General features: G+C 42.4%; 1 protein-coding gene across 11 annotated transcripts in view; it reads right to left on the bottom strand.

Moving 5' to 3' along the window:
• Nucleotides 1-456: 456 nt before the first annotated feature.
• ppfia1 (PTPRF interacting protein alpha 1) overlaps nt 457-15413 on the bottom strand; it is a 50158-nt gene continuing 35201 nt past the window's right edge. For 2 of the 11 annotated variants that reach the window (XM_069657919.1, XM_069657970.1), the window contains 14 exons: nt 12004-12128; nt 11707-11879; nt 11510-11603; nt 9903-9984; nt 8717-8917; nt 8327-8389; nt 6491-6517; nt 4009-4184; nt 3688-3785; nt 3412-3587; nt 3144-3212; nt 2874-3045; nt 2263-2327; nt 457-2036 (listed from right to left, as the gene is read on the bottom strand). In XM_069657919.1, the coding sequence (XP_069514020.1) occupies nt 2272-2327; nt 2874-3045; nt 3144-3212; nt 3412-3587; nt 3688-3785; nt 4009-4184; nt 6491-6517; nt 8327-8389; nt 8717-8917; nt 9903-9984; nt 11510-11603; nt 11707-11879; nt 12004-12128 (1512 nt within the window). In that variant the 3' untranslated portion in view covers nt 457-2036; nt 2263-2271. Of the gene's footprint in view, nt 2037-2262; nt 2328-2873; nt 3046-3143; nt 3213-3411; nt 3588-3687; nt 3786-4008; nt 4185-6490; nt 6518-8326; nt 8390-8716; nt 8918-9902; nt 9985-11509; nt 11604-11694; nt 11880-12003; nt 12129-15413 lie in introns of all 11 variants that reach the window. The other 9 variants (XM_069657910.1, XM_069657961.1, XM_069657928.1 and 6 more) reach the window with 6 other exon arrangements.

The raw sequence follows: 15413 nt of genomic DNA, 5'->3' as shown, positions 1-15413 counted from the left end.
TTCCTGCAACAGGAATCTTTTACAAACTACAACTCCATTTTAATTTTATAGGAATTATTTTCAAACATGTTGCACTTTAAGCTCACCTGTAGAGAAATTTCACAGCTGTCCTGCTGTGTACTAACTTATGGATTCATATTTTTTGCAAACTAAATCTATAAATTTTCCCTGTAACTAGTATTAAATAATTTAGTAATATATGGAACTTCTGGGAAACTATTACCATAAAACATGACCCTCTCATCATTTAAACTACACCTAAATATTACGATCAATGGGGTTAAATGCTGCCTATTCCTTCATTTCACTGTGCAAATGACCAACATGACAAAATACATTCATACACTCAAAAATAGGAATGTCCATATTCCTTACTTCATTTTTTGTTAAAGCAAAAGTCGGACAGAAAAAGACGAGAGATTTTGAAAAGACAAGCTTTAGTCTTTTAATCTGCCGTGGAAAATAAGTTTCAGTATTTTATTGAAAGTAAGCAATAAATAATATTGTGATAAAAATAGTTTATAAGTACTCAGACTGTACATCATTGTTACAAGATCAGAAGATTCAATGGGAAGAGCAGGAATAAAACAACAGCAACATGATTTGCATTGTGCATAAATGACTAAATCACAAATAGAAAGAAAGCATTTCTACGTTAAGATTTAACTACATGAAGGGTGAAAGAAAATCTTCGGTTCCTTCTCATTTTGAAAGAGAAATGACGTTGGAACCAGTGTTGGGAGCGTAGACAGAACTTTGCTACATTCATAGGAGCAAACTGGGCTTCAGCTATGAAAGTACAACTGACAAAACACAACGTGGATGAGTGATAATAAATAAGAACAGATGACAGAAGAGTTGAGAAACAATAAGGCTTGATATGAAATCTTCGTACAAAGTGTTTTTAAAAAAAGGTTGGTGGTGGATCGCACCGCCTCGAGTCACAGCGGGGATCGACTGAGGCCGCAGTGAAGTTGGTCCATTGAAGGAGTTTCCACACGTTCGACTCAACTGTACGTTTCAAGTCCTCCTGTACAGGTGAGCCTGTCAGTGTGCGTCTCCAGAGGTGAGGAAGGTTTTCATTAAAGGGTCGTGCTGGGGAGGGGATCAAGGAGAAGTCTCTGCATGCAAGTTCAACAAGAGAGAACCTCGAATTCTGTTTTGCATCCAAGAGAAGCCCTCTGTTTTTGTTTTTTTTTCGCTACTGATATATGGCTTTAATTCTTAAAATTCAAGAGTTTCATTTTGGTTTCGCAGATATGAAAAATAAAGAAGAGAAAAGGAAAATATACCGAGTGTTTCACATGATATCTGTCGCCTCCATCGCCCGGCTTGCCAGCAGTTATTTAAACGGCGATGGATGACTCACAGTGTCGAGCAGTTTGTGAAACAGTCTGACAACTCCAGCAATTTGTCTGATATTCACACATCTGTTGACCTAAGAGCTGCATTTACACAACATCACAGGTAAGAAGCTACAAAAATGACAACAGTTAAAAAGGGCAAAGGATATGAATTAAGTTATATCACATGTCAAAGTCACTTAAGCATAACTTCAATGATTAGAATTGAAATCAGAGAGGAAACAAAAACATACATCTGGTCAATAGAATCAGGATTATAAAAAGATTAGATAAAATGTCTGTTGGTAGAAATATACAAACTCCAGACCATAGAAACATTCAGTTACATACATCTTAGAGCTGAGCTTAATACGGGCACAGTGGAGAAATGTTTCTTTATTAAAAAGTGGGCTGATTAAGGGGATAGAGGCAAAAAGGATTACATAGTTACTCTAAAAATCAATTAAAATGTCCCATTGGTTTACATAAATATAACAACTGTAGATAAATCTAGAAAGTTTCCTCTAGGGATACTGAGATTGGTGAGTAAGGTCTCTCTCTGTGATGATGACAAAAAACAAAACATCTTTTAGTGTCCTTAAAGTCCTTTCAGTTCATCATCCTGGTCTTGAAGGCAGGGAATTCCCCTTCATCCTCTGACCAGCGGTTACCTATAGAAATAATGAGGATAAACTGAGAAGGAGAAGAGAGAGATGAACGGACACAGGAGGAGAAGCAGGACAGAAGCGAGTGATGGTCGGGGGAGAAAAAAGGAGAAAGAGAGGAGAAGCAACGTGCGTTATTAGAGCCGAGAACTACGGAACAAGACAGCTGCTGTCTGCTTGGAATAAGAGAGGACGTCTGCAGTGAGGTAATAGCCGCACTGAATGCTGCGAGTGTTCATGTGCTGTGAACTTACCGTTGTATGTTAACAAGAGTAGGTCCTGACTGTGGCAGTGTCCAGCCTCTGTATAGACTGACTTCCTGTGTTTCCATGTTGGCAAAATGACATGCAAAGACGTGCCGTTAGTCACAGCATAATAAACAAGCAGCAAAGCCATTCAAGAAGAATAAAGACCCTGTTTACACCGAGTATTAACATGCGTCCAGGAGGATCTGATCACACCTGGACATCTCTAAGTCCAGGTGTAAACGCACCCAAGATGTGTACGCACTGAAATCCAATCACTCAGGCTACGTTCGGAGTAGGGATGGGCTTTTTGAGCAAATACTATGTTTGCTACTCGATATTCACTCTGGGTACTAGTTGACAATATTCGAAGAACTGGTCACTGGAGACACTTGGTAATGCCAGGTGTGAACAGACGTATTAGAGCTGTCCTCTTGTGACTGAACACCCAGGACTCATCTTAATACCAGGTGTGAACAGGGTCAAAGAGAACACAAGGAGTCTGGGCTCATTCAGGGCCCATCAGAGAAGTTATAATTGAGTAAAAAGCAGCAATGATATTACACACACACACACACACACACACACACACACACACGTTCTCACACTCCTCTGCTTACCGTCCATCGGGCTCCTCTTTGGCTGCGGGGAGGGAGATGATGCCGCGCTGCTGCTGGTAACTCTGAAGTTGGCGGGCAGGGTGTCCGACGCACCCAACGACATCCCCCTCATGTCTTTGGGCCTGAACTTCTTCCTCCATGAGGGAGCTCGGCGGAAGTTCTTATCGTCGTCCTGGAAGAGAGATCGTGAGAAGTTTCACAGATTATTTCTCACTCAGTTTGTGGTTGTGTTTGCGGTGGTGTTATAATGTGTGTGTGTATGTTTGTCACCTCCTCCATTCTCCGGTCTGTGCCCATGGCCAGCAGACTGTTGTATTCATGCTCCAGAGTCGCTCTGGCCTAGAAGAGAGAGACAAGAGGAGGACAGCACAGACTGTTACTGAAATCAAAGCAAACATTTAACTCTGAACCCGGCCTCGCCTGACAGCGATATATCCTCTTGGAGCGACAGCCTACTTTAGGGGCTTCTGGTGTAACCTGTGGTTAGAGACCTCACATGATATTGAACACTAGTGTGTGTGTGTGTGTGCGTGTGTACCTGTGTGTTCTGCGTGGGGATCTGCAGCAGGAGAGCCAGGGTGTTGTGATCGAAGGTTTCGTCCAGGGCGAACAGCGCCCCGTGGACTCCGCTCTCGTAAAGGTTTCCACTGTACTCTTTGAGCCCGATGGCCTGAATCCAGCCGATCACACGCTCGTTACTCCACACCAGCACCTCTGAAGTGACAGAAAAATATTGTGTTTTACAGTGTGACTTCAAGAGCTAAATAACTCAGGTGTGTGTTCATGTAGGCATTCTGCAGAATGTTCTGTTTACCTTGTAGCTCCACCTGAGACTCTTCTCTCCTCCTCTCCAGCTCCTTCCTGTCGTAGTTGAGCCGTCTCAGACACATGACTCCACACTGAAAACTGTTCCTGTTGTTCAAACACAAACAAAGCTGTTGTTTGGATCCCAATAAGTTCTCAACTTGGCAAAATGTCCTCTTGTTCCAGTGTCGTACATTCTTTCTAGTTGGTATTTCCCACTGCAACACTGTGGACCTAGTTTGAGTTGAATCACTTTTGGTCTACAGGGCGCCCATCAAGAGCGATAAACAGAGAAATGAGAGCACTGTTTCCTCATTTTGTTAAGTTTTACCTGTGGAAGCTGTCCACCATTTTGAGCTGTCCCCTGAGGTCCTTCTTGGTGAGGTGGTCGAGCATGCGGGCGTCCACCAGGGACTCCATGAAGTAGGAGCGGTACTGAGGCAGACCCAGACTGGGCAGCCACTCGTTACCGATCCACTCGTGGTTCATGTCTCCGTACGCCAGAGTCTGCGGTCAGAGAGGAGACGGCTTAACAAGGGAGACGTGTTTTGTGCAGAAGGTTGAATGGTCTATATTTAGACACTTGATATACCATCATTATTACAATAAATGCTGAATATTTCCTCTGCTGTTCTTTAGGATGATCAATTTCCTCACAAAGATTCTTCATTTTTTTTTTTTTACCTTTTCCTGCATGTTTTCTAAATGTTAAGAGATTTATGTGACTCTTATCCATCCAACATCTCTGAGCAGAAGTATGTACAACCACACAAAAGGCTTGGATTATAATTAACCACCATGCTGTCACACTGAAGGCACACCGTGCTCTAGTTAACCTACAATGTTTATTTGACTTTTAATTAAATAGTGTTCAAAGGCTTTTATCTGTACGACATCTTCTGACAACATTTGCTCGGCTGTTCGTAATCTGGGGTTTTCGTACAGGAAGCCGACTTCCTGCAGAGCAACCACACGTGAAAGAACCTGTGAAGCCTAACCACAGGTTTACTTCTGAAACCTCGTCGCTGCACTTCAGCTAGACAACCTGTAAAGATGAAACCAGAGATGCTTCTGAAAGGATCAGCAAAAGGAAGCTTTGATAGGTGCATCAAAATATATCATACTGGATAAATAGCAAAGAAAACCGAAGAGTGATGGAAGTTCTTTGTTCTGTATTCAAGTATTTTGTAGAAATAATCATTTAAAAGAGTTCTCGTGTTTTTAACCTCCGTCTCTCTCCACCTCTGTCGATTGTAGCAGCGGATCTGCATTTTTAAGGCGTCAGAATCCAGTTCCACATCTAAATTTGAGGTATTTCAAGGGGGGGATGGTTTCAGTTACTGAGTGTTAGAAAATAACATTTGTTTGTTTATTAACTTTATTTATAATTTTATAGTACAAAGATTAATTTGGATTTTTAATCAGTCCCCCCAGGACTTCACAACCTTGACTTCGCAGCAGCTTTTTCTGAAAGCAATCAAAATTGTGATGTTGTTTTCTTTCTAACACATCTCACATCCAGTGTGAGCGACTGCATGTGTTGTAATGTATTGGCTGAGCGAGCCATTTGTCGTCTGACTTGATTTAATGTGTAATAAATGAAGGACACTAAAGCAGGGTTCCCTCTCTTTTTAAGAAATCATTTTCCAGGAGTTTCTTTGACAATACAGGACGGCACTTGCTCACAAACGGTCATATAATTACTGGTAGGCCTCGTACTGACACATTTAAGCCCAGTTTTATTCCTCATTTTTAATGATGCAGGGTTCATGATGAAGTGTCTCCTTTTACACTGCCAGTTCAGGGCGGGATTATTACTCCTCTGTTATGTTCCGTCTTCTGTGTAAAACGCACGGAGGCGGAATGGCGGGGCGAAGTCGTTCATTACGCCTACATCTATCCAAGTTACACCTGAAAGAACACAGCAACATATTGAAAACAAAAGTGTCATACTTTTCTTTCGTCTTTCAGTTGGTTAGAAAGCGTCTCAGGCAGCAATCTCACATCGCTCGCAGGACTCGATTGTGAATGTGACGGCTGTGGGAGCCGAGACCGGAGCTGAGGCAGCGAACTTGTGCTACCGGCTGGCTGACGTCAGGATATGTCATCAAGTCATTTTCAGTCAAAAGATCGAGTGTTTTAGTTGCACGCTAACGGAAATTAGCATCGCGATAAATTAACTTTACGAAGAATCTATTTTACTTCACATGTTTAACATAAAACGACTGTGCTCATACTTACAGGGATATAACTATTAGCTACTATTAGCTATTACTACTGCACACTCACCAGGTACAGCAACCTTCCACTTTAAAAACATCTGTGTCCAAACAGGGAGGTCATCTAACTGGTACTACTTATAACAGCATTATTTTTCATATTAAATTAAATCATATTTTCGCTCCCAATGCACAACCAAAAAAGAGTTGCAGCCTTGTTTATTTTCAGTGTCAAATTGCGTACTTCCACTCCACACTGTGTAGGAAGCCTGCAAGTTAGTGTGTCCTTTAAAGCTCGATGCTCATGTGCCGGCTGTTGGATTTTGTTGAAGCTACGATCACACACAAGCAGTTTTAAGTATTTAGAGAGAAAAATGATTCTACTGAGTGAGCGAACACATTTTAAATCCATACGATGTTGAAGAGACGACACAAAACATTGTTGGTGAAAAGTGACACAGAAATAAGAGTGAAAACTGTGACACCTCCTCAATAAGAGCCCTAAAAACACTGACAAAGGGATGGAGTAAAGAATAGCATATATATATTAAGTAGGTTAGAACAGGTGTGGGTTTTTAGTGAATGTGTGCAAACCTGTGCCCAGCTACCCTCGTCATCCTCCTGGTGTTAGCATGGTTAGAGTGAGCATGGTGAGAAGAACAGAAAGGCGAGGGGTTAGTGAGGCAGCAGTGCTGTGTGAGAGCAGCTCAATGTGGAAACTATTCAAAATAAAACAAGCAAGACTAATTCATGTTATCACACCAAACAGGAAACAAGGGGAGACAAAACAATACAAACTAGTGTAGTTTTACTTTCATACATCTCTTAATGTACTAAACTAAAATAGGTTAAAAAAGACGTTTGTTATAAGCCAATCAGGCACATTCGCTTCCAAATCAAAGCTTTTATATCCCAATGATTGAACAAAAACAAGCAGACATCCTCAGTGATTCACAATTCTGCCCAGAAAGGTTTAAGAAGCAACTTGTTATGAAGGATAAAGTCTCTTCTCTCTAAAGTTCTTTTGTTCTCTGTTTCGTCATGTTGACCAATCCCTGACACCGGTGACAGTGAGAGGGAGCACTGCATGTTTATCCGCCTTGCAGCGCTGTGACAACCGCCACACCGAACCATCCTGGCTAAAGAAGGACAATGATGGTTGAGAAATTCAGCTGGCCCTTCTGGACCTGGGTTTTGTTATTGTTTCTTTTAGGACATAAGAAATCTGCATGGAGGGTTCTACTGTAAATCTGTGGTTCCCAGGAGAGAATCTGTTTAAGTTAAAAAGATTATTAAACAAGAGCATTTTAACTTCAATTATTTTGTGCTGATTCTACATTCATTTCCTGATTTGACATTGAAAGATCCATTATTACAAGCTTCAGTCTTAAGAAGAAAATAAAAGAATTAATCGCGATTAATCACAGCAAATTAATCAGTTAATTTTTTTAATCGATTGACAGCCCTAGTTTAAATACACACAGCGTACGTGATGTCAGTTTATGATACATCTGTTCCAAGATGGGGACCGTCATCAAGTTTGATGAAGGCATGAGAGGACTCGTGTGCTCCTGTAACTCGTAAAGGTCGTAATATATCCGTTTGCCTGACTGTCCATTGGATTTGGGCTCTTAACTGCGATAAAACTGACCCTAGGATTTCTATATACCACCAGTCATATTAGAGGCAAGGCAGGCTTATGTATAGAGCACCATTCATACATAAAGCAATTCAAAATGCTTTACACTGAGCATTAAGACATGTGAGGGACGGCTTTCACCCAAAAAGGGGGCAAAGAACCCGGACGGGTTGCGCTCATCTATGTGAAGTGAGTCTTTCCTTTGTGTTAGTAAGAACATTTAGCATGGACACAGCGAAGCTCAGGTTCAAGTACAGCGGCTGTAAAAAGGGCTGTGTGCTGTGTTCGCTCCACTGAGTTAATGAAGAATCTGATTCATTTAATGTCTCACCAACATTCTTCAATAGTAATTATTCGACAGTAAAATTTATTAATGTAGCACAGTGTTAAAACATTACCGAGATGTGCCACAAGAAGATGATAAATCTTTAGTTGAGGAAGCACGAGTTCTGACTGACGTGAACAACTACACAGCACTAACACAGAGACATACACACGAACACACACACACACACACACACACACACACACACACACAGTATGTAACATATAAAAGGTGGGAGACAAGAAACTACTAGGACTAAGAAGGAGGAAAAATATCACTAACTACCAAAACAGAATAAGGCCTCGTTTCAAGTTGCCTCGTGAGACTGCATGAAGAAAGATTCTCTAACGATAAAACAAGCATGCAGTGAGTTAGTAATGTCTGACTGTCCTGAGGGCAACTTGGAACGAGCCTCGGCAGTCACCGCAGAAGCCACCAGTGCACCAGCCAATCGGAGAAGACTAACCGTGGGAGGAGTGGCTGCCATAGTTTCCATTTCTTCATGTGTGACCCAAACGTTTCCTGTGGTCTGATCATGTGACACCCCGCCCCCAATCACAAGTGAGAGAAGTGTGTAAAGAAGGAAGAGCGATGAAGAAAGCAGGATGGAGAAAAGATCAAGAGGTTTATTTACTGTTATCACTGTTAGCAAAAGAATTAAGTTTGACTCCGTTATTAGTACAAGTTAAAATGTTAAAGTGTCATGCTCAATCAGGTGACAAGAGTGTGTAAACAGAGGCATCATCAGGTCTTTTCCGAGGGGCTAAGGGTCTCAATATTATATGGATGAATGTGCCAAACAGCTACATGTGAGTGCATCCTGTGACTGAAACACATTAACCAAACACACAAATACCGTTCTCGAGGTGGGCGGGGCCGACGGGCTGGTGAGGGACATGATTTCCTGGATGGCCAGGCGAAGTTTCAGACGATGTAGCGGGTTGCTGATGCCGATCTCTCTTTGGATCTCTGTGTCTGATAGCGCTGACATAATGGCTCCGCTCTTCACGTTGGCACGGCACGCAGCCACGTACCAGGCTGGCATGCCCACCCACAGCTGGCCAGAGGGGGGCAGATAAGGACAGATCTTCATTCTGGGAACTATTTTTACACCACTTTGGAGTCCTAAAGACTCACGTGTAAAAAGAGTTTTGGAATGGCTGCATTTTCATCCTGATCTAAGTGCGTCCACTAAAAGTTCTTTTTGTTTCTGACAACAGAACAGAAAGGATCCCAACACAGATTTTTGAAGAGCTTTTTCTCAAGCAAGATTCAGTTGTTACATTGCCACCAGACTCCAGTGATAAAAACAGACATTTTACTTTGCAGAACACAAGAGAAGCTGGCGCGCTAAGTTTTTTTTGTGTTATTTTCCGTTAGACAAATATTGTCTTTGATATGAACTAAGCATTTAAAAGACCAAAGTCACACAATAACACAATCAAACTAAACCAACTGAGGCAGCTGTAGACCTGATACTCTAATGTTCTGCAAGGTAAAATACTATTTTTGTCAATGGAGTTTGGTGGATTAGGAGACAGACAGACAGACAGACAGACAGACAGACACTTTATTCATCCTGAGGGAAATTTAGGAAACATTCACAAATTTGGGGTTCAGTGTCTTGCCCAAGGACACTTCGACAGCTGGGGATCGAACCACTAACCTTCAGACTGAAAGATGTTGGACTCTACCACTGAGCCACAGCCGCCCCACAGTGCTGCATCAGGCGTTTTTCTAAAAAAAGGATCTAACCTTCACAGAATCTCTGAAGGTACACTTTCAATAATGTTGCCAGACAATTAGAAAAACAGTCTGAGCCTGTCTGTCGCAAAAGCCGGCTCTTTTTTTGGACATACTTTGCTTGGGTGCATTTCTCCCTCAGGATTATGTTGTGGCCATTACTACTTGTATCACAGCAGCTCGCTGAAGCAATCTACAAGAGCAATTCCAAAATCTTTTTTACCATTGAAGTTGGTTAAACCATAAAAATATATAAAAAATGGAGCAGGTTCTTTAAATCACTTCTGTCCTTGTCGTACCTCCAGCCAAACCACAACAGTTGGTCCGTCCCACTGAGCGAACGGCAGGCCCTGCCTGCGAGCCTCCTCCAGTAATTCATGCCTGAGACACAGAATACATATTAAAGCCAAGTGCAAACACACACGTACATACACAGCGACAGGCACAAATCCATCAAAAGTCCCAGTATGCACTTAGTAAGATTCACCCTTGGAACACACATGTAAACAAACCCAGACATCAACGTACATGCATGCTCAGACAGAGAGCAGGAGTTTGAGAGAAAACAAAGAAATCGAAACCCAGGACGTATCAAACAGAGACGTGCTCATTTAGTAAACCTTCAACACAACATTATTATCTAAACTCTGCCTACAAAGACCAGCAGTGTTTCGAAACACTGATGTCTTTTCTTAAGCCTCTGAAAGACGACCAGGATTGAGGATTATTATTAGTCAGAAGAGTTTTCTCCCAGAACCAGTGCTTTGAGAGTCCACTTAGAGAACGACTTTAGTATGAATGCATTCCTCAAGAACTGCACGGGGCATAACATGCAAAGAGGGAAGTATTCAGGGAAACTTTTGGGATGGCCTTCTAAGCTCTGTACATCCATTTCATGCACATTCCCAGTTTGTTTAAAAGGAAAGATGCCATTTAACAGATATTCCCTGGAACTTTCTGGGGATGTTTAAGGCTGCTGATGCTATAAATGAAGACAGCAGTTACATTTGGCCACTAGATGGCGCTGTGGGTCACATATTACTGATAAAGAACAAGCTCATCCTGTATTTGGCAGATCTGCCAGTATAACAAAAGATAAACAGAGAGAGAGCATGTTCTTAACTTTCTGAGGACATTTACAGCAACACAGTGACTCCACTCAAGCACATCATATATATTGTCAAACAAAACTCATAAAAGCTTAATTATTCCATTAACTATTTTCTCCTATGGTTGCAGTGCATAAGTTCATGCTCCGATAGGAAAACTGCAAGAGGAAAATGTATCACTCACTAAAAATCAGCACACACACATTCCTGTTAGTTAAGCTCCGCTGTGGAAAGCAGGGTAAAGAGCAGCATGGAAAAGCCATCAGACATTCGGAGGGACAGTTGTTTGGGGTCCTCAGAGCGAGCGGTGAGGTCAACGTGAAGCCAAGTGTGGAAAAAAGTTAAGGCAAAGCAAAAGGGCAACGACTTACCCGGTCTTTGGACTACACATGGAATGAGAAGGGGATGATAAAACAAGAAGAGGAGGGTTGGAAAAACAATAAAGAGAAAGAATGAACTGATGGTCATTTAAGCGCTACATGGGGGCAAATAAACATTTATGATGCAATACATTGGCATAAAACTGAGAACGAAGGGGAAAAATCATAAAAGAGTGACCGCGATGGAAATAAATGGGTGTGGAACAGAAGGACGATGAGCTGATCGAGTGAGCGCGAGTGAGGTGGCAGGGAGTGAGCAGCATCAAGCCCACAGTAACACTCATCGATTTTTACATTTTCAACACAGCAGGGTCCTGTATTAAAGGGCTGCATTTGGTAATATCTCAACCTTTTTCTCAGGCTACATAATCTGTGAAGACAACAGAGGGCGTGTGGGCCTGTTAGGATGAAACTTACTTCTTCTGCAGCTTCCTGTTTTTCTCTGCAGGGCCTCCGAGGGTTCCCATTCCTAAACCGTCCTTAGGAGAGCTCTCTGCCTCAGGAGTTCCAGCTACAAACACACACAAACACCTTGTTCAGAGATCTGACAGGAACAGGATATTTGCATAAACATTTGCTGTTGTGGAATAAAACCTCAGCACCTGGTGTCTGACCTTGGCTGGGGGAGTCCTTGCTGGGAATGCTGGGTCGGCCCTTCTCCTTCTTCCCAAAGAGGCGTCCGATGGAAGACTTGATACTCTTCTTCTTGGCTGCTTTATTGAGAGAGTCCTGGCTGCTGTTACTACTGCTGGGGTTACTGCCCTGACCGTCCTGCAGGCCAGCCAGACTGGAAACATAGAGTGAGCGATTAGATAAGGCAAGAACAGAGAAATAAATGGAGGACAGGGAGAATAATCAAAGGGATGAAGGGAAACTTTGCTATATCTTCAGGTGACAGGTGTGGGTCTTACCCTCGAATGTCTCGGATGTCTTCATGGCTTGCAGTGTGGCCTGCCTCCCTGTTTAGGCGCATTGAGCGTGGAGTGGTGGGGGGCGACGTCTCACATCGGATAGTGGCCTTGTCATCCTGAGCCGACTAAATAACAGTAGAAGAAACAAACATTATGGGGAGGGATCCTTCCCAGTTTTGCTCTATTCAGACCATACGATAACACCCATCAGCTGTTGATTTTTATTAAACTGTCCCATTTTTATGCACAAAAAAGCCCCGTGGTCTACTCTAAATATTTAAAAATCTTATAGATATATGAAGCTCAGCTGTGCTATCACTTTCATAATGTCCGCAAAGAAAAAGAACCTTCAAAAACAGAAGAATGAAACATGCAGATTTCCTTCAAGCATAAAAAGAATAAGAATGCAGTCTGACGTGGAAAACACATCTGAACAGGTCACACATCTACGTGTCTATGTACTTCAACTTCATGTCCTGATAATCTTATTCTTTGGTAGAAAGTGGATTTTGGTTTTTAATCCTGTTTGTGAATACATTTAAGATATGGTATGCAAGAGGTGATGAGGATTACTGATTAGGGTTACCTATAAAAGCGCAAATGTATGCGCATGAATCCTCTCTGGACACTCAGCCAAGCACGTAACGCACTTTACGTCGTCAGCCACAAACCTGAGGTCGCAGTTTGTTGTCTAAGCCTCCGTACAAACAACAGAACGACTGAAACCACTGATTTAAAGGAGTTTCGTATATTTCTGTCTGTAATGCAGGTTTGTTTCCTTTCAGTATCCGTCATGAGGTCGTGGGGTAACTGTCATGTGTGAGGGTAACCCCTGGGGCATAGAAAGGTGTTTCTGAAGTCTGCTTCTTGTGTGCAGAGAAAACAGGCTAAACATTTCTATTTCATTGTTGCCCCTCAACAGGGAGTTTTTAAGATGCATAGGGAAACATACGGCTGTGAGCAAAGTTTGGTGGATGTTGGAGGGCTTGGAGAGAAGGTGAAAGAGACAAATGGATGTATTGGAAATAAATTCTTCCTGTGACATGCTGAACCTTTATAGAATAGAAACAGGAAATGTGAAAGCTTTAAAAGGTCTGATAAAAGTTCACTCATTAAAACAGAAATGCATACAAAAAAAGATTTGATTGCAACACCTGTTCCGTTCAGGAAGGGGATTCTTCTCAAGGAAGTGTGTGCAGGAAAATGTACAGGTTGGTGCATTATGGGATGTGATGGAGATGCTACACTGTGTGGAGCTATATTTGGTTGGGAGGTGAGAGGGTGAGGATAACAGAGCCCAGTAAAGCAGGCCTCTAGTTTACCTTCCTGCGGTGCTTGCGCAGGTCACTAGGCTGAAGCGTGGCAAAAAAAGGAGAGAGGAGAGAAGCAGTTAGTGAGACACACGACAGACCAGCGAGGAACCAAGCCGTGCACAAACACACAAGAGCAGAAAATCAGAACAAGATATACTTTTACACAACACACACTCACGCACACAGCAGAGGAGACCTGAGAGTCAGTTTAACTGAGCAGTAAAGACATGCAGTTCATGGGAAATAAAGTCTGCCGGAGCAGCACTGCGCCCGAGCAGGAGACACTGCAAAACAACCACACTGAAGGAGTCAGGATGGTAGGATGGGTGCAGCCTCAGGGAAACTGATAAAGGAAATCAGAGAAGAACACTAATTGAATACATTTACTTTAACTACTGACCAAGCGGGTCACCAAGCAGCTGGCAGGTGATTTCTGGGGCTGAATCCACAATACTATAAGCTTTAAACCTTATCAGGATGCTTTTTTTGACAAAGAGAGAAGAAAAATGTAACACCTGGATTTATGAGCCACCGCTCTTCTGGTCATATTTTCCACTGTGCACCTAAAACGGGGGGAGATTTATTCCCTGCTGCATTCCTCACCGGCCTGGCATTAGCAGAGCAAATAAACCATCAGCGTGCCACATTTCTGAGAGAGTTTCTCTGCCTGAAGGAGGAAAATACCTAATCACTCATTTCCTTTCCTCAACTGACACACTGAGGCCAGAGCAGGGAGAGATTAGTGAGCTATAAAAGGCAAACAGGAAGAGGAAATTGAGGGGGTGCGCAGAAATTTAATTGCACAAAAATGTTCCTTTTCTTTTAGAGGCCAGATTTCAAATCCATTTTCACCATTGATGCTCTAAAGACAGACGTCCAAGTTTACAAAAGCAGGACGAAAAAACGGAATCATTCTAAGGCCGACGATGGCTTCTCAGGTGTTTTCTGCTTTACTAAAAGCAGCACTTCTTTCCTTTAGTTCAAAAAACTTAATGTTTAAATACCTAATTGTAAGAGGAATAGAGCGGCAGATTACAATAGTTCTTTAAATAAGAGAACTCCTCTGCAATCAAGGTGAAGCCTGACAACTCCATTTCTTTATACATAACTTTACAAATATGACACATAAATGGAACCTGGTGGTAATTGATGACATTTTACTCACGGAAATCTTGCAGGAACTTGACACTAAAATTGCAAGATCACAAATTGCTGATGAGCTGATGAGTTAACAGAAAAAACAATGCCTTTAAAGTCCCTTAGAAACTAAATTTACCCCCCAGCTAAGTGTTTTTTGGGGGATGAAACACAAACGGGGTCTAAGAAAGGCTGGCTGCATGAGGCTGTACACGACAAGAGTAAGTACAGCATTGCATGGTGCTTATACAGCAAGCCAAGTCCCTTAAATCAGCATCTCTCTCTACATGTCACGGCCAGCACAATCCAGATGTGAACGCCATCGAAAACCTCCTGAATGTGATCAAGAGGAGCCGAGCTGCTCCCAGAGCTGCTCCCAGAGCTGCTCCCAGAGCTGCTCCCAGAGCTGCTCCCAGAGCTGCTCCCAGAGCTGCTCCCAGAGCTGCTCCCAGAGCGGCCTAACGTCGCCCAGCAGCTCTGTGACACACTGGAGGAGAGCGTGCAGAGGTGCATGAATGCTGTGATTAAAAACCAGGTTATTCACCAAACACTGACCTTTGACCTCTTCCTGAGTTCAAACATTCTGTTGTTTAAACATTAACTTGTTTTCTTTGCTTTATTCGAGCTCTGAAAAACATCTGTTCTTAACCAGTCGTCATTTTCTGCAAATAAAAGACTCACTGAGAAGATTTGATTTGGAAGGAGGAGAAATGTTGTTTACAATAAAACTAAAGTTCATTTTACACAAACAAACTGATAAATAGAAGAAGGAGAGAGAAACTTATTTTTTCCAGTGGTCTCTTTGTTTTTTTCAGAGCTGTATATAACAAAGCACTCGCTGCCTTTTGCACTGAACTGTGGTCAAAAACAAACCATACAGATCCACAAAAGAAAGACAGCTCTGTGTGCAGCCCAGAGCCCCTGAGGTACACAGGTGAGCAGGAGGAGCTAATACAGCTA

The sequence above is a fragment of the Semicossyphus pulcher genome, unplaced genomic scaffold (assembly GCF_022749685.1).
Source record: "Semicossyphus pulcher isolate SPU_LCO1_2020_fin unplaced genomic scaffold, fSemPul1.0.p SCAF_1, whole genome shotgun sequence".
In the NCBI taxonomy this organism is placed as follows: domain Eukaryota; kingdom Metazoa; phylum Chordata; class Actinopteri; order Labriformes; family Labridae; genus Semicossyphus; species Semicossyphus pulcher.
The sequence above is the reverse complement of the archived record's forward strand: the minus strand, read 5'-3'. Positions and strand labels throughout refer to the sequence as shown.